The following is a 27,067-nucleotide window of genomic DNA, read 5'->3' as shown; positions in this document are numbered from 1 at the left end:
ATCCCTATTCCAAATCCTCTCAAGTTCGATGCTCCATCAAAATAGAGGTCCCAGGAGTCTACATCTGTTTGGAGTATATCCTCATCCGGGAATGACCAAGTGTCTATCTTTTGTGCATCATTGATGGGATTTTCTGCGAAGAATTCGGCAACGGCGCGCCCCTTTATGACTTTCAAAGGTACATATTTAAGATCGAACTCAGAGAGCATCAAAGTCCATATCGCCAGACGTCCATTGAGAACGGGTTTCTCGAAGAGGTATTTGACAAGATCCATTTTGGAGAATATTTTGACGGAGTAGCTAAGCATGTAGTGGCGTAGCTTCTTCGTTGCCGACACAAGAGCGAGGCATGTCTTCTCGAGTGGTGTGTATTTGCACTCGTACTCCAAGAACTTCTTACTTAGGTAGTAGATGGCTCTTTCTTCTTTTCCTACGGTTTGAGCTAGCATGGCGCTTATGGCCGTTTCAGTTACCGTGAGATATAAACCAAGAGGTTGATCCCATTGAGGTGGCATGAGCACTGGCGGTTGGGCTAGTATTTCCTTGATTTGGTCGAAAGCCTTCTGACAGTCATCATCCCACATGGTGTGATCTATTTTCTTTAACTTCTTGAATATGGGTTCGCAGATCATGGTGAGTTTCGATATGAATCGACTGATGTATTGTACCTTGCCTAGGAATCCCCTAACTTCTTTCTCTGTTTGAGGTTGCGGCATTTCAATTAAAGCTTTGATCTTCGAAGGGTCTATTTCTATACCTCGTTGGCTAACCACGTATCCCAGGAGTTTGCCAGATGTCACTCCGAATGCGCATTTCTGAGGATTGAGCCTCATGTTGTACTTCCGTAGCCTCGAGAAGAATTTGCGAAGGTTTGCAATATGTCCCTCTCTTTCCTTGGACTTGACAATCATGTCATCTACGTATACCTTAACTTCTTTATGCATCATGTCATGTAAGAGCGTGGTTGCGGTGCGTTGGTATATAGCTCCGGCGCTGATTAACCCAAACGGCATAACTGTGTAGCAGTAGGTCCCCTATTGAGTGACAAAGGCGGTCTTATGCATGTCCTCTAAGGCCATCTTAATCTGGTTATATCCCACGTATCCATCCATGAAGGATAGCAACGCGTGATCCGTTGTATTATCCACCAATATGTCGATATGTGGTAGAGGAAAGTCATCCTTAGGGCTTGCTTTATTTAAGTCTCTAAAGTCAACACAAACACGGATTCTCCCATCCTTTTTGGATACGGGTACTATGTTAGCCACCCAGTCTGAGTACTCGGAAACTTTGATGAACCCGGCTTTGAATTGTTTATCGACTTCTTCTTTGATTTTGAGAGCCCATTCTGTCCTCATTCGTCGAAGCTTCTGTTTCACGGGTTTGAACCCTGGTTTGATTGGGATTCTATGCTCTGCAATCTCCCTGTCGATCCCTGGCAAATCTTTGTAGGACCAAGCAAAAACGTCTTTGAACTTGTGTAGGAGGTCTATGAAATTGGCCCTTTCGGTGGGGCTCAGGGTTGTCCCTATCCTAAGTTTTTGGGGTTCTAGTTCAGTTCCTACGTTGATGGGTTCAGTATCTTCTATCACGGGTCCCCCTTCCCCCTCTTGTAGTATTTCTTTGGCTATGTAGGGAGGTATCTCGATTAAGTCAGGGTCTGGGTCATTCTCATCATCATCATAAACAGAATTGCATTCAAGATAACACGAAGAGTAAGCAGAACCTGATTTATTCATATTAAGATTTGAGAAAAGTTGAAACGAAGAATCCATTTGTTCTGTGGTCAGTGGCGGTAAAGGGACGGTGGTTAGGACATTTCTCGAACTACTGTTGCTATTCGACACTAGGCTAGGAGACACGAAGGGAGTGGGAACGACGACAGGAGGAGACTCTCTAGGAACTTCTCTAGACTCCGACTCTGACTCCGACTCTGACTCTAACTCGAATTCATCGTCTTCTGTTTCTCCTTTGAACATCTCTCCTTCTCCAGTAGTGAGCTTGAAGAGTATTCCTTGATTGTTTGTCCACTTGATCGATTTTCTCCATCCTTTCTGCTGATTGGTGTTGATTTCTGTGATTAACGCGGTAGGGTTGAAGTGATCATCTTGAAGTATCATAGTAATGATCTCGTCCTGCATGGCTCTAACAAATCGATCTTCTCCAAATAGTAGATTCACAGCTTGTTCGTCTAGGCAAGGTGCTTGACGAGTCTTGACGGTAGGAACCGTTTCTGGAGGAATGAAGTAGCAATCGTGAAATATCTCGATTCCGGCTAGCTTCCTTTCGAGATAATGCCAAGGTTCGGGAAATCCATGAAAGAATTCTTGACTTCCTTCCCTAACAAAGTATCCATTTAGGGTAGGGAGATAGGGTCGCATTTGAATTCCCACATTCTTACAATTTTGAATTTAAGCGAGCATTTCGAGAACTTCCTATTTGGTGGGTTTGTATCCTAATCCAAGGGGTATTCTTTGTGAATTACCCTCCTTGTAGGGAGCAATGGTGCTCCTTCGGATAGGATTCAAAGGCATTCCGGGGAAATATCCCTGGGTTTTGAGTATGTGGTTGACCACTAGGTTAGAGTAGGGATTGAAGTATAATGGTGCCAACTCTCTTTCTATGACGTTTATGATGTGAAAGCCCCCAAGTTCATATACTGGATCTGTAAGGACTTGATTGATTGACTTCTTTTCGATGATTGCCTTGATGGGCGACGAAGTGATCGTCACCACTTTATCAATTAGTGGGATTTTGATTTTCTAGTGGAGTGTGGATGTTATCGCTTTGGAAGCGTGAATCCAGCGTCTTCCCAGAAGTATGTTGAAGGATGCCTCGATGTCCACTATTTGAAAATTGAACTTTCGTTCAATTGGCCCTGTGGCTATGGTTAGGTCAACAAGTCCCACCACCTTTCTTCGTGTACCATCATATGCGCGAACACCTTTATTGGTAGGAGTCTAATCTGATTCTTTCATACCCAATTTATATGCCTTTTTCAATAGTATGACGTTGACCGCGGAGCCATCATCTACTAAGGTCATTGGCACATTCTTCTTTAAGCAAATGACGATGATATAAAGAGCCAAGTTATGACTAGCACCGAAGGGTGGCAAATCCTTATCCGAGAAAGTAATAGGATTACTTAGCTTTGGTGATTCTTGGAAGACCAAGTTGACCACGTCGTCGGGTGTGGAGTTATGTGCCACATTTAGTTTGGCCAAAGCTTGCAGAAAAGCTTGGCGATGTGGGAATGAGCCTTTGTCTTTTGTAGTTGCTTTAGTAGATGGTCGGTAGAGCCTTCTTCATTGTCATTTGGTGCAACTACATTGGTTGGACCGTTTTCTATGGGACCATTTTGAGAAGTATTTTGGTATGGGCACCCTGAATGAGTAAGGTGATCTACATCTTGATCTTCACAGCTCTGGACTATTTCCTCACTGACTTTGACTAAGTAGTGTTCGGTGAGATACAGACCTTCGTCATCATCAGCCCATATTCCATTGATAGTAGCAAGTTCCCTCATTCTTATGATTTCAGCTTCTAATTGGATAATCTGGTCGACTAGTTCATCAACCATGGCTACTACTTCTTGCATTGTAGTATTTCGAGGGAAAACTAGTGGTGCACGTTCTCTAGGTGTGGCGTTGGGGCCACGTAAGGTTGCCACTGCACTCTCTAGTTCCAAGACTTGCCTATCCACACTTTTTGCCCATGCGATGAAATCAATGATGGTTGGGGAAATGGTGGAGTAGTTCCCTTCGTTTTCTATTGCATGAACTTCATCTTCGACTGGGGAAATGAGATGTGAACATCTATGGTAGATTCTTCATTTGTAATCACTAGAACTCCAAGAGGATTCTTAGTGTTGTTAGGCTTACCTCCAGGTGGTATTGGTAGGCGACCGTCTTCAATCATGTCTTGAAGTACATTTTTCAATTTGTAGCATTTCTCTGTATCATGTCCCTTACCTCTATGATATTCGCAGTACGAGTTCTCATCCCAGAACTTGGATTTCTTTTCTGGTTCAGGCGTAGGGCCTATGGGTTGAAATTTCCCGAGTTTCATCAATCTTTTCAGAGCGTTGGAATATGTGTCCCCTAGATTTGTGAATTTCCTTGGAGGGGTACTATTTTTAGATGGCTCAAGGAGGTTAACTTTATCAGTCTTGCTAGTAGAGCCGTAAGAGCGACTTGTTGAGCCTTGGTATCCACGACCTATCGTTTTTGACAAGAGCCCTTTACGAATCTCATCTTCGATCCTTGTCCCTAGTACGGTCAAATCTTTGAAAGTCTTGATGTTTTGATACCTCAAATGATTTGCATAGATGGGCTTTAGGTTGTCCACGAATTTCTCCACAAGGGTAGCCTCATCCGGACGTTCAACAAGTTGAGTACTAGTCTTCCTCCACCGACTTAGGAAATCGGTGGAACCTTCTTTGTCATTTTGGGTAAGAACCTCTAAAGTGCGCATGTTGACTTGGATTTCAGCATTATCCGCATATTGTTTAGCAAACTCGATTGCGGCATCGTCCCAAGTAGCGATTTTCTTGTGATCTAGCGAATAGAACCATTGTTTTGGGATGGTGTCCAGAGATGAAGGAAAGATCCTTAAAAACATCTCAGGTTTAATGCCCTTGATAAACATGTAATCCTTGAAGGCACGGATATGGTTCAAAGGGTTTTCATGCCCCTTGAATTTAGGGATATCCGTCATGTTGAAGTTGGTTGGCAACTTGGAACTCACGACCTCATACTTGCGATTATTCTCCCTATAAATGTCATCCCCTTTAAGATACATCAATTGCTCCTCTAAGTATTGGAGTCGTTTCTCAGCTGCAGTCGTACCCATGGGAGGGTTTTCGTCCCCGAAGTCATTCACGAAGTCATCAACGATTTCACTTTCTCGAGGAGGCATCCTCGTTTCTACGGCATATATTTGGCCCTCAATGGTGTCAAGGCGATCATACACTTGGTCTTGAGTAACTTGGAGACGAGCTAGCGCGGTTAGGATTTGATCATTACTATCCTGGAGTTGATTGAAGTTCACGTCGCTTGTTCCAGGCATCTTGGAAACTGAATAAGAGATCGACGATGAATCAAAACACGATCGACCACTCTAGCACACTTACTTGAAAAGAAATGTTTTGACTCGTGAAGTGGGAGTGTGCCACTTGTGTCAGTGAGCTTTGAGGAAATGACAAAATTTGAAGAATGTTGGTCCTAGTCAACTTTAGTGTAGTTGTAGGAGTGGACTCGAAGTGAGGTTTTGAAATGGGTTTTAAGGCCCGAATTTTGACTCGACAATTGGACAGAGTTTCGGCTTGTTTTGCGCTAATATTAGGCCCAAGTTCGAAATTTTACATGTTAAAGAAGGATTTTGAATTTTACAAAAATCGTCATGATTTTGTTTAGAAAAGGGTGATAACGTATGGTACAAACAATATACAAGCATTATAACGGGATGCTGAGTGCATTTTAAATGGGTTTTGGTTTAAAGGGTGGGTTGCCATACCAAACGATCAAACCCGAAGTCTGTGGAGAGACTCGTACCAAACAAGAGTAAGGCCGATTCCTAGTCCATTTCCTCAAGTAGTGAAAGTCCTTGATACAAACAAGAGTAAGTACCATGGTATGGATGACGTCAATCGCTATCCATCCTTAGGCCCAAATAGGAATTAGGACCGTTTAGACGGGACGATTGGTCGAGTGGGTGGGGTTGGGCCTAGGAAGGCCGAATGACGATCAAGAAAGACCGAGTTATGAAAACCGACAATTGTCTTGTACAAACTATTCCCTAACCTTGTTCAAGTTTCACCCTTTTGGCTACACGTAAGTGTATTATCCCCAGCGGAGTCGCCAAACTGTGGACATGGGCCACGGGGGCGCTTGGGAAACAAGTGTTTGCAATTGTGGAGTCGCCACCAATTTATTGTGGAAAATTGGAAACCGTTCGAATACCTCGTGCCATGTCAAGACACAAAGTAGTGACATGAACACCACGAACTCGTTACCCTTAGCATTCTATGTCTAGAATGACTCTCGTGGATGCCAATGAACACGGATGTTCACAGAGATCTGAAGTAAGGGGTGAGGGTACGTATTAGGAAGCTCTTTTGATCGAACACCTAATCCCGCCCGTCTCGATAGCGGCCTCTACTAATGATTAGGGAAAATTGTCCATACTCGATATATTGTCGATTTATATGCATGCAATGCAACATCCAACGTTTTAATCCTAACGTGTGAGAATTAGTAAATTAATACTAAGGCCCTGTTCTTTCTGGCTTTTTAGAGCTGAATGGAGCGAATCGAATCGAATCGAGCTGAATCGAATGAATGGAGCTGAATCGAATCGAATCGAATCGAATCGAATGGAGCTGAGTGAGCTGGACTGAATCGAATCGAATAGAGCCGAGCTGAATGAATCGAATCGAATCGAATAAAGTGAATTGAGTGAATCGAATGAAATAATCATATTAATATTAATAATAATAATATTTAATATTATTGTTATTATCAACTGTACTAATAATAATATTCATAGTATAATACTATTTATACTAAAATTAATATTTTTAAGAAAAAAATTATAATATTATACTCTCTGTCCGGTAATTTATTGTCCTATTTCATTTTGGGGTGTCTCATTCAATTATTGTCCTTTCTATTTTAAGAATGAACTTGATGAGCAATTTGATCATTCACACTCAATTTGGTCCGCTTGTCATTTATAATTGGCCCATCCTCTTTCCTTGGTCTTTGTGCCAAAAACCAAAGGACAACAATTGACCGGGATAGAGGGAGGAGTATATGAATAATCATAAATTATAATAATGAAAAAATAGTAATTTTTTACTAATAATATTCTTAATAACAATAATAAATAATAATGTCAATATTAATAATGATATTAGTAAAAATAATTGTTTCGAATAAAAACACTCAAGTAAGCGTTGCTCGAATCCGGGTCGGGTCAACGCGCTCCTTTCAGACGATGGCACCTCGAACCTATGCTTGCTCTCTCCGGATGGATCTTTCACGCGTAACAAATAGGGCCTCGGAGGGTTCGCAATAGGTCCTTCTCTCGATGCCTTACAGATCTTGGTGGATAGTTGGGACCTTGCTTGAAGCTAAGGTTTCCGTGCCTTCTCATAGTAGCTCGAGTGGTTTTACTTCTAGAGAGAGGAAGTTGTTGGTGAGAAGTATTTTACCATTGATGGGTGAATAATGAGGTATTTATAGATTTCTATGTGTACCTCAAATGATGGCTGGCAAGCATGGTTACCATATTCGCTATGAATACGCCTTATCGATTCGCGATTCGCTTATAGAAAATGTGTTATATGTATTTTCAGTAATCAGTTGATAGAATTCGCTTTTAACAATCCGTGATTCGTAGAGTATCAAGCGAATCCGTAACCATGTTGGCAAGCGTGTTGACTTGTATGACCCCGTATTGGCTATTGGGTCAAGTCGGTTGGGCATGCCCCATCAATAATATTAATAATAAATGTTATTAATTTTAATAATAATACCAATAATTATAACAACCACAACAACAACAATACTAATAATAATAATAATAACAATAATAATAAATAATATTATTATTAACATTAATAACATTATTATTCATTTTAACAACAACAACAACAACAACAACATTATTATTCATTTTAATAATAATATTCATAATGTTCATAATAATAATAAATAAATTATTAATAACATTATTATTAAATATAATAATAATAATAATAATAATAATAATAATAATAATAATAATAATAATAATAATAATAATAATAATAATAAAGAATAATATTAAAAAATAGTATTATTGATAACAAAATTAATAATAACTATTAAATTTAAGATGAGTAGTAAGGTGAAATGAAATTTGAACTTAATGGAGTGAATCGAATCGAATCGAATCGAATGGAGAGTGAAGTAGTGAATCGAATCGAATGGAGCTGAGCGAATCGAATCGAATCGAATGGAGTGAATCAATCGAATCGAATGAATCGAATCAATCGAGTGAATCGAATCAAGTAGGTGAAAATAAGCCGAGAAAAGAACAGGGCCTAAGTCGGTAAAACATGTAATTTAGTCATACAATTGATGTCAAAGTCGGGATTTAAGTTCAATTACATGTGAAGGCATACAAGTGATAATAAAGAAATACAATAAAAATACAATAAAGGAAAATTACAATAAAGAAAATTACAATAATTACATCGGGTTTAATGATTTATGTCGAAAATACATCTAAAACGGATAATTTGGAAAAGAATAAATGAATGAATTAACGAACAAGAATTAAGGCGATAATACGAATAATAGTAGATTAAATACGTAATTAAACTAGGTCGAGGCAAAACGGGAGTTCAGAGACAGAAGTCAGCCAGGAACAGGCGCAGCAGAGCTGCGCCCTCTGGAAGAGGCGCAGCAGTCACTGCGTTTGTTCCTTGGCTCAGTTCTGGCTGTGAAGCCGAAATTGCGAATTGTTAATGCTCGTTGGTGATTTTAATGATTGATTAGTATTATTTACTCGGATGAAAGTGATTAACAGATTATTTACATATGATTGATGGTCATGAAAACGATAAACATGCATGAAATGGAATTAGGATGAATTATTTACAAGATTAATAAGGATTAATTAATGGATTAAACAAACTAATTAGGTTAAATATGATGGACTAATTATGAATATGATAATAAACAGATGAAAAATATATCAAAGATCGAATTCCAGAAACCCAATATGAACGAATCGAATTTCTACAACCTGGATTTGACTTTAATGACGAAAATCCGCAAATATTAATTACTTGGGATTTAAGTCGGGAATTTAAAAGATGAATTATATGTTAATGACGATTAATAATATACATGTCAAATTATTATGTTTAGATTGTTACATTAAAACAAGGAACAAACGAAAGAAAAAGAAACAAACGAACTAACAAAAGATGAACGAAGAAGAAAGGAAGCAGGAACTGCGGCAGCCTCACGAAGAGGCGCAGCAGGTACTGCGTCCCTTCGAAGAGGCGCAGCAGTTGCTGCGTCCTTTCTCGACGGTTGTTCTCTGATAATCTGTAAAAAGGGTTTTAAACAAAGATTTTTAGAAATCGGTTTTAATTTTGTTTTTGACATAAATCTTACAATATGATTACAACAAATAAATAACAATAAGTAAAAGAGAGATCTACACCCTCAGACTTACATGTTTGACGAAACGAGATAAACTAATTTAACGTTTAGTGATGCTCGACTCGAATGTAGACGAAAGTGCCCTCGTAAGAGGAAAACGAATAAGATTGATTAAAGTTGATTATGGTGGAGTTGGTCAAATGGGTCGGTCATGCAAAACGAGGCTGGTACTCAGAAAGATCCGAGCTTACGTGGTCGAAAGTTCAAGCACGTAGACGCCAAAAAGTAAGAACGTGGTCTAGAATGCAAAGGGAGAAGAGAAGGGTGGACACTCGCGTGAGAAATATGTGAGACCGAAGGTCTCTATTTATACTAATCACGTGGAGGAAGTAGGGTTTTTCGGAGAGACTTTGGAATCTCGAAAAGACATGAAAAGATACGAAAAAAATGCAGAAAAGGACTTGGGAAGAGGCGCAGCAGGTACTGCGTCCCTTCGAAGAGGCGCAGCACCTGCTGCGTCTATTCCCAAGTGGTTTCCTCCTGCGGAAGAAAGATTTCCGTGTTTAGTTTATGGAATAACGGAATAATTTGGTTTTTCTTAATATTTTGTGTGAATATTACGAGAATTTTTTTACCAAAGACTAAAAGATTTATAAAATATGGAATAGAAATATCCGAAACATTCCAGAACATTCCGACTCGGCATTTTAATGGTTGTCAGAAAATGAAGACGGTTTTAGGCCCGGACTCCAAATGTACTCTAATTACTGCCAAAACAACCGTATCGGCGCGTAGATGACAATTAAGAGGTAGACATAAATGTTTGAGCGATCACTTGACGATAAACTTAAGAACTGTCACAAATCGTTCCGCGTACCAAACATGCGGCCCAATCATCACCGGGTGGTTTGCGGGAAGTGCAGAAATGAGGTATCTACACACATTTATACTCACCCTTTTCTTCATGAGAAAGGAGTGACTCGTGAGAGTCCGATTTTAAAGGTCTTGCAAGGTCGACAGTTTAGCTTATTTATAGACATCATACAACTCGTTTGCGCTTGACTGTTGTAGCTATAATTGTTAGTTTTGATTGCATTAAACGGTTTAAGTGGACAAGTTATAGCTACCTCTGAGTTTTCTTATCCGTTCCATTAGTTTGCATTTAGTTTACTCGAGGACGAGTAAAGGTTCGGTTTGGGGAGATTTGATACGTGCAATTTATATAGTCTTTTTAGCCTCTTATTGCACGCATTTCTGTATCATTTTCATTGCTTTGTATTGCAAAATGCCCCGAATTGGCTACTTTAGTTGTTTTGTCTCATTTGCGGGAATGGATCTTAAAGTAGTAGAATCGTGCCTTATTCGTTCCTCCTAGCATGCAGTTTAAGGAGATGAAGATTTAGAGCAGAATGCCGCACCTCGGGAAGCGTGAAGGAGGTCCTTAGAAGCTAACCAAACGAGTTCAAAGCTGTTTTCAGTGGAAGTTACTCGATCGAGGTCTTCTGTGGTCGATCGAGTGGTTTTGGCAGAGCTAGGAGTTCGATCGAGTCCCTGATGTACTCGATCAAAGAGGGTTGTATTAGAAGCTTTCGATCGAGAGCCAGATTTGTTCGATCGAAGAGAATGGCTGAGGAATCACTCGATCGAGAGGAATGAAATGCCTCGATCGAGTGGTTTACTTGTTTACACGGGATTTTTATTCCGTTTTTAGGTTTATTTTAGTTAATAATCTCTTCCCTATATAAGGGAAGACGTCATTAGGTTAATAATATATCTTAACACACATTACTCTACTCTTAATTGCACTTCTTCTTTTAATTACTGTTGGAACTTTTTCTCTGCCTCTTTATTTCCATATCTAAGCTTTGTAATCTTTCCTTAATCCTTAATCTCAATTTAATTCCTTGTTTGATCTTAATTATTGCTCTCTTGTTTAATTATTTTATTTAGTAGTTTATGATTCATATCCTTAATCTCTTTATTATGTCCTCCTTTAGCATATTCGTTGTTGTTCTTGTTATTATCATCGATACATGAGTAGCTAATTCCCCTTATGTTAGGATTAGGGGAGCCATGGTGTTAAATTGACGATGTTGTGAATAAGCTAGACTATTGATTGTGAGAACTGCTTCATTAACAATATAAATGTAATAAGTTTAGTTGAGTGCACGCTTCTAAACTCCTTTAATTTGGTTAAATTCAATCCTAGATCGGAAGATTGGAATGAACAGACCTGTTATGAACAGTAGACTACCCTAATGAGGACGGAAGTTAAGTTAGTTGTAATCTAGGGTGGATAGCGGACCGGAAGGACCTTTCCCTTGCCCTTCTCACAGTAGATCGTCTGAACTAATTGTGACTGAGTTAGTGAGCTGCCATGGTGAACCGAATTCCTGACATAATTCTCTTTATCTGATCACATATCTTGCTTTTTTTTTATTTACTACTCTTTTCTTTGTTTCTCTTGCCTGAAACCTTTATTAGTTTAGAAATTAACTTTAAAACCCTTGTTTATTACTAGACAGACGTATTAGCAGATAGATATAATAGCCTCCCTGTGGAGATCGACCCTACTTCCGCTAACTTCTGTTAGTTGTCCTAGACAATTATTTTTGATACTAAAACGACGGTATCAAATTTTGGCCACACATAAAAAGGCCATATACTTTGTACAAAATTCAATCTGCAATCGTCTAGTTGGAATGTTGGATTCATCTTTGTACATTGTAATGGCGTAGTACATATCCCGTGAACTTTATATAAACTATTCTGTATATATCATCAAGAGCTTACGAACATTTGAACTAAGATTAAGAAATCAACAATCCTAACGATATTTGATCCACTTATATATGTATATTTTGTCCCAATAATTTGTTTATCTTTAATTAAAATATGTCTCGTAAAGAATAATAATGGTAAACAAATGAATGAGATGAAGATGAAATTTGTATATGATTTGTTCGACTAAGTTATTAAACCCAATAAGGAAAGATAGTGTGACTTTCTACGGTCTGTTGTAGGATGATTATCTCGATGACTGTTGTAGGATGATTATCTCGATGATTATCTCGTAGATCCCAAAGGTTGTTAATGTAAATACAGTAATAATTTATACAAATCTTTCCAAAAACATATTCTTCTATAAATTGAAATGCTTAATTACAGGTTTTCAGTTTGTTGTATCAAAATGAAATTTTTCGGAGATCACGTAGTAGAAATGAAACGAAATGTATCGAAGTAGTACTTCATTGTCGATTCTATTCTTATAAATTCTTAAACGTGCCAACAAATTCAATAAAACGGGGAGTGAACAAAGCAAATGTGAACTTCGTATAACATACTCCGCACAACATTCAAGACATAGAAATATATGCGTAAAACAGTGTGCGATATTCAAAATTACTAAATATCGCCCCTAAAATACTCATCTCGCCCCTAAATTTCATTTCTTTTTCCAAGTTTGCCCTTCTCTCTACTTTAACTCTTTAATTTTTTTTTCCGGTAAATCGTAACTGAGTGACGGTAATACTTTTTTTAGTTATCTCTTTAATTCGTACAATAATAAGAGATCTTACAATAATGATGGAAATCGATTTCAAAACGATTGGAATGCCGAACAACATTATCGGTATAATGATCAACATTATAGTTACGGTGAAGGAAGTGATTATGGAGATGGTAGTAAGACGGGAAATTACGAGGAACAAGCTCAAAATACGCAACACAATGAAAACACGCAAGACAATGAGGTATTATACGCAGTTTCGTACATTTTAAGTTTTTTTTTTTGCGACACACATTTTCTATTTTCCAGAAATTCGTATTCGGGTGAGATTCACGAAAGAACCTAGGCTAATTCGTGTAAAATTCACGAAATAACCCAGGCCCATTCATGTAAACCACACGAAATAGCCCATGCTCATTCGTGTGAAATACACGAAATGGCCCAGGCTGTTTCGTGTATTTCACATGTCCAGGCCCAGGTTTTTTCGTGTATTTCACACGAATGGACCATTTTTTTTAAGATCCCGGTGAAGAGGGTGTAGATTACAGTGATATATTTGTATTTGAGCATCCGTTTAAAACATTTGAAGAAACATTTAATCGTTGTGATGAAGTTGCATATGGGTTAGGTTTTCATTTGGTAAAGGCTAAGTATCACATGGAAAAGAGTCCTCCGTATAAAATAGTGAAATGTGAGTGATACGGACCTTATTATAGCAAGGCTAAGGATCCCGAGAAACCGCAAAGAAAATCGAAGACCAAAAAATTTATGTGTCCATTTGCAGTAAGAGTGATAAAAAGAGGTGAAGGCGTGTGGGTTATTGTTCCGAAGTGCGGGGTTCACAATCACAAATTTGGAAAGTTTCTAGAAGGTCATAGACGTAGAGCGAAATTTACTGAAGAACAGAAAGAATTGATTAAGCAGTATCGGTAGTCTCATGTGAAACCGGGGATGGTTAGACATGTTTTTATGCTTAGGTATCCTGATCAACCGCCACCGATTCTGAAACAAATTTATAATGAGAATGCCTAATTGAGTGTAATGGATAGAGATGGGAGAAACAGTGTGCAATATATGTTGCATTTAGCGAACGAGGCTAACTACCTTGGTGAGTCCATCAAAAATCCTCTAACAAAAAAAACTTACACATGTTTGGTTTACTCATCCAGAGGCGGTGCAGATGTTTAAAACGTGGCCAAATGTTATTCTAATCGACTTTACCTACAAGACAAATAAGTACGGTCTTATATTGGTTCAATGTGTAGGCGTCACACCTGTTGGAAAAAGGTTTTTGATAGGTTACGCGTTAATTGAGAACGAGGGTATTGATGGGTATAAGTGGGTTTTGAGAAGGTTGGAGTCATTGTTGGAACCAGGTGTGAGGCCAACAGTCATAGTTACGGTTCACGAGCATGGTCTAATTGCTGCACTCCCTGCTGTATTTCGTAATTCCCATCATTTTTTGTGCTTATTTCACGTGTACACTACAATTGAGGCTAGAGCAACAAACATGGAAAGGAATGGTAATTTTGCGAAAGCGTTAGCACACAACGCTTGGAAAAAAGTTGTTGAAGCTAAAACATTTGATGAATGTAACATGGAGTGGAATGAGTTGAGGGAAAAATATTGTGGTCATCATGCACTTATCAGTTATCTTGAGTTGACATGGTGACATAAAATCCATATGTTTGGCAAATGTTTTACTAATTTGGTGCTTCATTTTGGTAACACAACTACATCTAGAGTTGAGTCCGCTCATGCTCAATTGAAGACGTGGTTAGGATCAGCTGAACTTACTCTTGACAGTATATGAAAACGGACTGATGTTATGATTCACGGGCAACATATTGAAATTTGTAAAACGCTGGAAGATTCTATAAGCAAGAAGGTTGTTACTAACATGTATTATGGGAATATATTTTCAATGTTGAGTGGAAGAGTTTCGGCGACCGCCATTGAAGCAATGTTAGTGGAATATAATCGTGGGACTGATTTGGGTTATTATTTGGAGGAGAATTGTGGTTTCACATTATGGACCACCCATAAGCTATTGTGTGCTTGCCGGTTACATACAGTTTTCCACGAAGGTAAAAGAATCCATCTAGATGATTTACATGTATTTTGGTCACAGTTAGCCTACACGGACTCTAGTCATCGCCGTTCTCGCCATAATGATGTGATGAAGGACCTTTTTGATAAAGTTCGGGCTTCCCACCATTCGGTCCAAAGAGATGTAATTGAGTCATTGTTCACTAAGTTGTTTCCTGAGGACGAGGTTGTTGAGAAACCTGAAATAATAGATACACGGCGTGGTCGTCCAAGGAAGTCCAATACCCATAATAAATCTGCTTTCGAACATTCTAGACGTAGTTACCAGAGTACGACAACAAGTAACGGTGGAGGTATGTGTAACACCCCCACATACCAAGGTGCCTTACTAATGACCACCCTAGCATGAGAGACTGTTACCATCTCGGTTGCCCGAGATTAGTATATCAAAGTTAACAATCCAAACACAATAATTAAAGTATAATGAACAAAGTTTACATGTTCTCCAAAACCAAAAGCCAAAGTACAACGGTGAAAGTCTAACAACTATAAATAAAAACAAAGTCTCTTGACGGCAGAAGTTAGACTCGAGTGATGACTCCCCATGACTGCCCCTTAGTTAAAGAACTGCATCACCTGTCACAATCTGCTCACCATCCCCAAATGGATCACCACAGATTTTATAAAACAACAACGGGGCCAGCTACTGAATAATCAAAGTAAGACAGGTACAAAAAGGTAATCAGTTGATCAACATCCACCTCCGGTCTCTCGTTCTCACAAAGTAACCGACTACACACTAAAGTGTGTAGCCCTGCCAGATTACCTATCGCAACAGGTAATCCTCGCCGCCAGTGGGGGACCGCAGACAATCCCCACCTAAGCCCCGCTCATCAACGAGCGATAACCCTGTCCATTAATGTGCACATCCCCTCCTTTGGCGGGTTCAATAGAGAACAAAACTAGGGCGTGAAGCCACTTCCGCAAGTGACTCCACTCAGCCGAGGACGCACCTCGCGAACATCAGCAACAACCATCACAACTCCAACACCCAACTCCAACTCCAAGATCAACAAATAATCACAATATCAATTACCACAATCACAATACAATCTTAAATCAATTAACAGTAAACCGAGTAGAGAAACCCTACCTTTTTGCAATCTGCTACGCTGCAATCAATCATACAAACGCATAACAAATACCACATCGTCACTAACATAGACGACACGGACAACCAGATCCAAAAGCTCAAAATCGATCACCCTTTGCTTCGGAAGAGATTAAGATGATTAGAGAAGTTTAGAGCGTCGTTAGGTTTTGTAAAATAATGTTGTAGAACTTATTAGAAACTGCTTAACACGCTATTTATACTTCCCTAATCATTTTAATCAAACCGCAAAAATAATCTCCGTCAGACCGGATACTCGGTCGAGTATAGAGTATACTCGGCCGAGTACCCTCTACTCGGCCGAGTATTCCACATACTCGACCGAGTATTCCTGGGCAGTAAACTTTTCAGGAAACAAGACACCCCTTACTCGACCGAGTAGGCCAAACTCGGACGAGTACCAGCTTAGGAAAACCGTAGTGTTACAATCTTTCCTCCTTAAAAAGAACTTCGTCCCCGAAATTTATACCATACACAAAACAAAGCATACACACATGCCACTCAGCCAACCAACATCACTCAACTCTCATCTTACATTCTCTACGCTCACTCGCTTAACAACGCCTATCTAAACCACGCAACTCAGAACACAACATCAACCGTAGAATAACTCACCTAACTCTATAATACCATCGAATACCTATATCATAAGTGTTTCCAACTCTGTCTTACGTCCATAACGCTCACTAGCGAACTCAGTACCAAGATAAACCACCAAACAAGATCAACCACTGAAACGGAGTGTTACATTCTACTACCCTTAAAACGAACTTCGTCCTCGAAGTTTACTCACACGCATAAAAATCATCACCCAGTCTGTTAACATTATCGAAGTTCACTCACACTCCTACACATCATACTACTACAAGCACTGCCATTACCTGTAATAAAATCGTCCATCACGCAACCCATCCTGGTAAACTAACACTCAAACTTCCAATTGCAACCTTATGACCATCAGACTCTCTTGTCGCATCCTACCCCTCGTAACTCACTAATACTAGGTCCTTTGCTATACCTCCCATAATCCTCATTACCACCGCATGTCAACGATAACCCACTATAACTTCAACACCTACAACCATTCCTATATCTAGGGCTCTCTTTTTCTAACAGTTCTCGCGCCTCCAATTATTCTGCACTCCATATAACCTTTATCATAAAATCCTCAATATAACCACTACTCCATCTCTTCAACATTACCGCCAAATGACATACTTCTTTATACATGCATTTATTCCCACAATCATAACTCACGATCCACAATTGTTACACACACTCACGCTAGATCCTCAAGTTCTCCTGTTTATTGCCGTAAAACTCCTCCATAACTCAACATAATACTAGGTCCCAATAAAAGAGGTTATAAACCACCTGTAGTTCCAGTTCGATACCACACATGTTCCATAATTCTCTTGCCACAACTATGTCCACCAACGCCTTATCTAAAATAATATTAAAAGTACTGTAACAACCTCTTACAACTGTGTCCCATTAACAGAATATTACTATACCATGACAACAACAGAACCATACTTAACTCTCTTTCATATCATACTCTATTCTCACTCCCAAGCCGACACTGGTAAGAAACATCGGGAAATAAAACAACGGTCTATATGCCCCGACCGACACTGACAGGAAACAGCAGTAAACAAACAACAATCTATGACAACATGAAAATACTCGTATCAAAACACGAATTACTGTGCCCAGTGCATAACAACCACATCGATAGTTATCGCAACTTTTACAATCTCATAACACTGACCCAGTACAACTTCCTTGATAAAAGAAAACTTTCTTAATACCGCCTTATTAAATCACCAAAACACAACGTATTACACAGAATAATTAGATAAAGACTTTATGAACATCATACCATACTACTACTCATGAGGTCAGAACCTCACACAATCACTTACACACATCATAGACCCATAATTAAATCTAACTATCCAAGACTGATTACGTAAGTTACCACCTCTTATACTCCTTCACAACCATACATACCAATCAGTCTCCACAAAATCAATATCTTTAGAACAGCTAACTTCCCTATTTCACATCATTTTTAACCACTATTGACAACACTACGACATCACCATCTTTCATGTGACTACTCTCTTACCATCACCTCTAAATATAACAATTCATTTCCTCTCCTGGTTATCACCCAAATAACGAACATTAAGTCCATCAACAAAATTTACCTCAACAACTATCCAACCTTTATCCATAGTATATCTTTCCTAAATGAAAATTCCAATGAAAATAATACTATGTATATAATAAATTTTAAATCGTAAAAGTATGCAATTAATAAAATCCAATGGTCGGTAAAAATAGAATCACACATTTTTTTTACACCCATATTATTTGGGGTCTCGCAATAAATGCTAGAACACCGCCTCCAAATATCATTGACCGCCCCTAATAAAATGGACATTTTTCCTCCGTCGCACCTTACAAATTACAACCGTCACGCACTATAATTTTTATTGTTTACTATGTAGTGATGATGATTAATTTTTATCAAAAACCATTTTTCTATATGTTCACAATTCTTTTTAAAATTGTGCACTCCTATTCGTAAATTTCTGGACACGCCACTGATCACAACTCACGATACCACATTGTCAATGAGCTATGAAAACTTTAAAAGTTAAGGTAAACACAATTTAAGATTATATCTTACAGTAGGTTTCGCTTGTAACCGTCATTTTAAAAATACCTCTCATAAATCCTCACCTACTTGCTCTCTCATTTATAACTTGTAGGATGTTTTTTTTTTAAATGCTGAAAAGTGTTCGTTTTCAATGAGAGTTTGTGTATATTTTATACATTATAACTAAACCTGGCAAAAATAACCCGACCCGAAAAGACTGACCCGAGACCCAAAGTGACCCGAACTATATCACCCGAATGTGACCCGAAAACCCGAATTGACCCAACCCGAAAATGATCCGATCCGAAACCACCAAACCCGAAAATGACCCGACAAAATATAACTCTAATTGAACCAAAAAAGACTTGAAATGCTATTTCTCTATTATTCATTGACCCGAAAATGACCCGACCCGAAACAGACCCGACCCGCTTGACCCGAAACAGACCCGACAACAAACCCAAAACAGACCCGAAACCCGAAAAGACCCGTCCCGACCCGAATTAACCCGAACTCAACGAGAGACCCGAATAGACCCGGCCCGACCCGAACCCGACTCGTTGACCCGTTTTGCCACGTCTAATATTTACAACGGAGTAACTGCACTAGTGTAAGACTGACACGAATTGCTTGATAAACATCGGTTCAAACTTGAAACCAAGATTTATTACAATATAAACTTGTGAAATCTTTTGAAAACTTGGACCAGTGTTAAACCCATACTATCTCCATAAATACATCCCAATGTGCCATTTGCCAATGAGTCCTGTTATATGTCGTCGACAATTTACTAATGTAAATTTCCAAGTTTGCCCTCCATAACATAACTCCATTTCCGTCTCACTAAAATGTAATTTCCGTCTCACTAAAACACAAGTCAATTTCCGTCTCACTAACGTCTCACTAAAATCTTTCAAACAAAAAAAAAGACGGTTTTTCAAAAAAAAAAAGCGGGATTTGTACTTAACAACATGAACGAGAACTTAGCGATTATCGATTACCGCACCAAAAATTATCTAAGTCAGAAAATGATTTTTTTTCTCAAAAAAAAAAAAAAAAAAAAAAAAAAAAACTTTTTTTTCCGGACGAAAAACATTTTCGTCCAGACCAAGGTCCGGACAAAGAAAATTTTCGTCCAGACCATGGTCCAGACAAAAATATTTTTCGTCCAGACCCAGGTCCAGACGGAAAAAAAAAAAAAAAAATTCCGGACGAAATATTTTTCGTCTGGAAAATTTTTTTCCGGACGAAAATATTTTTCGTCTGGACGAAAATATTTTCCGTCTGGACCTGGATCTGGACAAAAAATATTTTTGTCTGGACCATGGTCTAGACGAAAATTTTCTTTGTCCGGACCTTGGTCTGGACGAAAAATTTCTTCATCCAGGCCCTTTTTCAACACTTTTTTTTAAAAAAAAAAAAAATTATTAATTTCCGTCTTAAATTAGTTTTGGGTGCGTGGATCGATAATCGCTAATTAAAATAAATTTCAATAAATTAAAAAATTAAAATAAAACGAACTATCCCCGAACGGGGTTTATTAGTAATTATTAATTATTTTTTTACGAAAACAAAACAAGACGGAAAAAATATAAGGGGGAGTGTGAGGGAGGGGTAGTTTTGGAAGTTCATTAAAATTGTCGACGACTTTTAACAGGTAAGTTGCCAATATGGCAATATGCAATGGAAAAAGACCAACGGACCAAATAGATTACCTCTTTGGAAAGGGAAAATGGGAGCCCTATTTAGTAACGTAGGGTAACTTATGAGCTGGTTCCTTAGTCTTGGTAGTTATGACTTGGGAAAGAATACTCCCTCGGTCGTATTAGGTTATTTTTTTGCCTTTTAATTTTGACATAAAGACCAATAAAAGAGGAAGGGGTAAATTATTAGATGACAGATTAACTATATTAAGTGTGGAAGATCCAATTAACCATCAAAGGCATTTCTATAAGTATAAATTTAGACCTGGCAAAACGGGTCGGGTTCGGTCTTTCTTTGATTTCGGGTTAATTTGGGTTTCGGGTCAAGCGGGTCAGGTTGTTTCGGGTCGGGTCATTTTCGGGTCAATGAATAATAGAGAAATAGCCATTTCAAGCCTTCTCGGTTCAATTAGAGTTATATTTTGTCGAGTCATTTTCGGGTCGGGTCGGTTACGGGTCAAGAAACTCGGGTCATGTTCGGGTCGGGTCGGGTCATGTTCGGGTCGGGTCGGGTCAATTCATGTGATGTAGTTTGGGTCACTTCGGGTCTCGAGTTAGTTTTTTCGGGTCGGGTTGCTTTTGTCAGGTCTAAGTATAATGATAGGGCGCCACCGGGTGGTACTTAGATTGGATGTCACCCTCTCACAGGCATCTTTCATTGAAGGGGTCTTCAGTACTAGACCTGGCAAAACGGGTAAACGGGTCGGGCCAGTTAGGGTCGGGTCACTTCGGATCTCTCATTGATTTTGGGTTAATTGGGGTTGGGACGGGTCATTTCGGGTTTCAGGTTTGTTGGTTGGGTCTGTTTCATGTCAAGCGGGCAGGTTGTTTCGGGTCGGGACATTTTCGGGACAATGAATAATAGAGAAATAGTCATTTCAAGCCTTCTCAGTTCAATTAGAGTAATATTTTGTCGGATCATTTTTGGGTTTGATGGTTTCGGAATGGGTCATTTTCGGGTCGGGTCGGTTACGGGTCAAGAAGTTCGGGTCATGTTGGAGTCGGATCGGGTCAATTCGGGTTTTTGGATCACAATCGGGTGATGTAGTTCGGGTCTCGCATCAGTTTTTTCTGGTCAGGTTGCTTTTACTAGGTCAAGTCCTCACTTATTGCATGTGAGAGGGTGCGCCCTATCCTTATCTTTTTCCTTCCTATAATGGAAAGACAAAATAAACTAAGCTAAACTAAAAATTATAATCCAAGATCCGACATATACGGAGTATGAAATAATCTTGAAGTACGACCTTCACAAATCTTAAGAACTGGAAAATAAAGTGCGGAAGTATAAATCTACGGGTTGTTTAAGTGAGCAGGACCGGCCTGTGGAAAGTAATAATAAAAAAAAATTGTGTAATTCGATGGCCCGCAAATGAGTCAACCTGGTCGGTTTCGAATCGGGTTATTTCGAGTTTACAAAAGTTCGGGTCATTTTCTGGTCAATTTTATATCAAATTATTTATGTTAATAATCAGTGTGTAAAAATGAACATTCGAGTCGGGTTATATTGTGTTGAATCAATTCGGGTACTCGAGTCTTGAGTTCGAGGGTCGAGTCAAGTACGAGTCGGGTCATTCGGATCGGGTCATTTTATCGGGTCTACTGGCAACCTCCTCTTGTCAGCCTGGCCCGGCCATCTCAACATCTCTCCCGACGGGAAAGTTTCTTGCCCTCTACTGTCAGGCCGGCCTGTTGCATCCCGGCGAGGTGGTCAGGTCTACTAATGACAAAAATAAAAGAGAATTGAATGGGTGATGCACAAAAACATTAAATTTCCACCAATACATGGTAGCGGGAAGTTGGAAAACAGAGCTGCTTATTTATTTTTAGTAATAAAAGCTGCCAGTAGCCATAGTAGTCCGTACTACATAGTATCGTACTACATGGGAGCGTGAATATCCTTGTGTTGGGCTCCTGCTGTATCTGTGTTCACTGCCCATAATAGTACGATATTGTCCAATTTGGGTTAAGCCCTTACGGATTTACTCTTGAGCTCCTTTCCAAAAGGCCTCGTATTATTATATTCTCTAGACACTTATAAAGATGATCTTTCATCTTTATTCTATCGATATAGGACATGGGTTTGCACCCTAACAGAAATGTGGTGGTTGTGAATGGTGTCTATCCCAAAAAAATCACATTTTCCAAATGAAATTTGGCATCAAGTGTTGGAGTTTCCAATTAAATGAATTTAAAAGGTTCGGTTTTATTAAACGACAATTTGAGTCCCTCGTAAAATAGGAAAACTTGAAACAAAAAACAAATGACTGAATTGTAATTCAAAGAAATAGAGAGGATTGTAATTCAAGTTTTGGTATATACTCCCTCTGTCCCGGTCATTTGTTGTCCTTTTCCATTTTTGGGTGTCTCAGTCATTTGTTGTCCTTTCTATTTTAAGAATGAACTTGATGAGTAATTTGATTATTCTCATTCAATTTGTTCCACTTGTCATTTAGTTATTGGTCTTTTCCTCTTTCCTTGGTCTTTGTGCCAAAACGAAAGAACAACAATTGACCGGGACGGAGGGAGTAATATGCATCGTTTGATTTATGCATGATTTGAGTCGGGTCCTAGTATTAGTCAATACAGTATTACAGGGGCGCATTAACCAATTTTCCCTTCTATGTAGGTTGTGTATCATGGTAGGACTTATTATCGAAGGGGGAAGCAAGAGCCATAAGTTTGATGTTTGACTCGACCACGTACAGTACAAATAATTTATGATGCTATTATGTACTCCGTAGTTATTGTTGGATTACAATCTTGCATAGTTGCATGCATGAAAGCCGAACTGTTAGACCATGTGTCCATATTCATTGTACATTTTGAAAATACATAATTTATTAGGTAAAACTTCCCTAATTATCTACTTGATTGTAGGCTTCGGATAAGCCTAATGGAGTTAGTAAAACCTTAGAACAACAAAGAATGAAAATGATCCTAATTGATCGTTTTGAGATAAAACCTGAGCCATTGAAAAGTAATAGAAGGGAAGAGAGAGAGGAAAAATGAAAATGATCCTAATTGATCTGAATTGGTAAAACACCAACTGTTGATAGATTATCAAACATGAACGCGTGCTTTGTCTAAATTTTCAAGTGAGAAGTTGATAAGGAACTTTGAAACGAAATAAAAATAGAAAAGCTACAAATATTACACAACTAAACTACAACATGAAATACAATAAACACAATAGAAAGCAATAGTAGCTAGCTAGATTTTACGTAGTAGTATGAAAAATTCTTGTGTCCTCTGCGGGGACTCTACTCCTTATCCTTAAGTATTTATAATATTTCATTTTGTTGATTGTCTTTAAGTGTAAGAATGACTATCCTTCCGAAGAACACAAATTTTTTTCATAGTAATACTAATACCTAAGGAATAATGCATGCATGGACGACAGAGACAAATGAATCACAAACTTTGAACTGTTTTTTTCTCATGTCCATCGATTATGAACTTTGACGTTGAATCCATGCTTGACGTGCAAAATCATGGACACATCCGGTTGGATTTTCTGACCTTTAACGAGCTCGAACCGGAAATTATGGATCAATGTGGCTGCAACCATCTTCATTTGGGTCAGAGCCGCATCTTTGCCCATGCAGCTTCTCGGGCCCGTATAGAAAATCAAGTACTTACTTGATGGCTCATGTTTAATCGTACCTCGATCCGAAATCCATCTTTCGGGCTCAAACTCAGAGCAATTATCACCCCATAGCGACTTCATTCTCGCCATCGCGTATAGTGCAATTAGTATCTTCGTCTTTGGGTACACCGGATGCCCAGTAGGTAGAGTGTCGAGTTGGCGGGGTGTTTTGTATTGGAATGGAGCGGGTGGATATAGCCTCATGGATTCAAGAAGCGCCGCGTGGAGGTAAACCAGGTTACTAGTCTCCTCAGAGTTAAAGACTCGCCATCCTTTAGCTTTCGCTTCTGAAATTGTATCCTCTATTTCATCCCTTATTTTCTCTTCGACTTTAGGGTGGGTCGTTATTAGCCAGGAGAACCATGTCATGGCCGAGCTGATAGTGTCTCGACCTGCCATAAGTTGTTGTATTGTTATGTCTTTAAAGAACGCGTCATCGTTAATGTGAGTAATTTGGGTAAGACCGTCTTTCATGACATCTTTCATGAGTAATTCCAAGAAATCAACCTCGACCTCGTCCTCGTCCTCGTTAGTGTTACATTTCTCGGTTAACACATCGTGTCTTTTCTTGAACACAATGTTGCTAATGTAACTGTTGATGACTTTACGAGCAAGGTTCAATCTATACTCGGGGCCAACACGTAACATCAGTTGTAACTTCCATAATAATTCAGGAAAGGCAATGCGGTAAATGATGCCTCTTTCGAAATCTGCCATAGCTCCCAAGAAGGGCATCGTTGGCAAGTCAATCGCAAGAGACTTTGGGTCGTGACCGGTCAAGGACTTACATGTAACATCCAAGGCGAACCTTTGGAACACATCTTGCAAGTCCAAGACACGGTCACTGTGTTCGGATGCATGCTTCAGTATCGGAACCAGAATATGGTTCAAATTAGCATGGGCCGTCTTGATTGAATAATTCAAGAATTTCCGGCTCTTGATAGGGTTGTGAATCAGTCGCCTATACTGCTTCCAGTCGTCGTCGTCACTGTTGAACAAGGCGTACCCCATAACGTCAAATGCCTTGCGATAGTCATCCCCTTTTGGGTAATTTGAGAAATTAGTTGTAGCTATGTAGTGGACGTTAGCCGGATCCGACGTGGCGAGAAAGTCACTGGCTCCGAACCACCTCCCACTACGAAAGTAGGTCCCGTTACTACGTCGCAAGAAGCCCAACGATGTATCGTGAAATCGATAAACGTTAAGTAAAATCCATGGCAGCGAATCAGCCATGTATGTCAAATAAAACGACATTATTTTTCTGTTGACGTAATATGTGAAGAGTACGTAAACAAAAATCAAAATTAAAAAAATTTCTGGAATTCTGGGAAAATCCATGACATTCAATATAAGATGAAATGATATAATGTTGAATAAGTTGAGTAAGGATTAACTGATGTAATGATATTGGATTTTGGAATACCAATATGTTTGATAGGTAACCTCTATTTATAAAGGGTTAATAATTCCATTTATCGTTTATGTCAGTAGGTTGGTACGTAATCAATTTACTCTAGATCATAATTTTATTTTGGTACAATGCTCGAGACAATTTAATATGCCCTCACATTCATGGCAATTTCTCTTTTGTGACGGACACTATTCGTCACAAGCTTGTGACGGATAGTAGCCCTCTCACAATATGAGTGGGGCGCTCCATATTCGTCCCACTTGCCCTCCCACTTGCATTTGTGTGAGAGGACCACTATTCGTCACAAACTTGTGACGGATAGTGGCCGTCACAAGCAAGACGCTTTGCACATTCATTCCAAAACTATTTAGGAGCACACAAATTCTTATTTTAGACGGCTTATTTCCCGTCTTTTAAAAAAACAAAATTTTGTGATCATTTCATGTTTAAATGAACTCCCTTCGTCTCGGTCGATTGTTGTCCTTTATTTTTGTCACAAAGACAAGGTAAGAGTAGGGAGCCAATTATAAGATAATGACAAGTATACCAAATTGAGTGTGAAAGATCATATTACTCGTAAAATGCAATCCTAAAATAGAAACGACAGTAATTGACTGAGACACCCCAAAATGGAATAGAACAGCAAATGACTGGGACGGAGGGAGTATGTAACTAGAATAGTCTAGCTAATTTTATGGCTTATGATAACTTGTTTTCCTAAAGGGGTCACATTTAACTGTAAAGTTATCTCAAAATTCCGTCTTTTTAGAAAAAAAACTAAAATAATCCGTCTTAAAAAAGACCCTACAAATATTTAACCCATTACATATTAAATAATAACTAGTTTGGATGCCCGTGCGTTGCAACGGGATAATTAACTTAGCAAAAAAAATTGGTTATAAGGTCTTAATATTTACATCTTATGTCTAATCATTTATGTAGATATGATCAAAAGTCAAAACATCTCATTTAAGAGACGCAAAAGATGTTGGGTTGATACTAATTTCCAAGGATGCCTCATATTTATAACCATAAGACCACCAAATCTTATGTTAATCTTTTCGATGTGGGACAATTCTATTATTTTTATATAATCCTATACGGAGTATTATTTTTCAACCTGGGACATATAACATACTAAGAAGTACACAATTTTATATATGTACAAATTATATGAAATCTATACGCTAATGATATCATTTTTTTGCATGAATCAAATTATGTTATTTTCATAATTTTATTAACGATATTTTTTTGTCAAATGAAATCTAAAAGTTTTTATATAAAAATTCGAAACATCACTTGAAGATAATATAGGAAAAAAATATTATAATAACTAAAAGATTCTCCACTTTATTTTTTAAATAAAAAAAATATTTTTATGATACTTTCCTAAATTAATTTTTAAGATCACCCCACCTTATGATAATTTTCTGATGTGGGACAATTCAACTATTTATATGTAGTATATTTACCACAGTTACATTATTTTTCAATGTGGGACAAATAACAAATGAAAAAGTACACCATCTTTTTTGCACCTATTTCGATATCCAACCCGATTTAATAATGAGAAAATATTACACTATCTATTTATATTCGTACGTTTTTTTCCATTTTTTGTCATAATTAAAATATGTACAAATGATATGATTTAAATTACATTTTTTTTCCTAACACGACTTTTAAGATGTAATTGAGGGAGCAATCAAATGTATAAACAAATGCAAAATATTTTCTTTTTCTGGTGCGA

The 27,067-nt window shown here is 38.5% G+C and overlaps 1 protein-coding gene across 1 annotated transcript; it reads right to left on the bottom strand.

The window, feature by feature from the left end:
* Nucleotides 1-23,693: 23,693 nt before the first annotated feature.
* LOC141649520 (alkane hydroxylase MAH1-like) lies at nucleotides 23,694-25,136 on the bottom strand. The gene has a single exon (XM_074458210.1). It carries the CDS (start codon nucleotides 25,134-25,136, stop codon nucleotides 23,694-23,696), a length of 1,443 nt encoding a protein of 480 aa, XP_074314311.1.
* Nucleotides 25,137-27,067: the final 1,931 nt, after the last annotated feature.

This window comes from Silene latifolia, chromosome 1 (genome assembly GCF_048544455.1).
Source record: "Silene latifolia isolate original U9 population chromosome 1, ASM4854445v1, whole genome shotgun sequence".
NCBI lineage: Eukaryota > Viridiplantae > Streptophyta > Magnoliopsida > Caryophyllales > Caryophyllaceae > Silene > Silene latifolia.
Note: the sequence above shows the minus strand (reverse complement) of the source record. Positions and strands in the feature narration are given on the sequence as shown.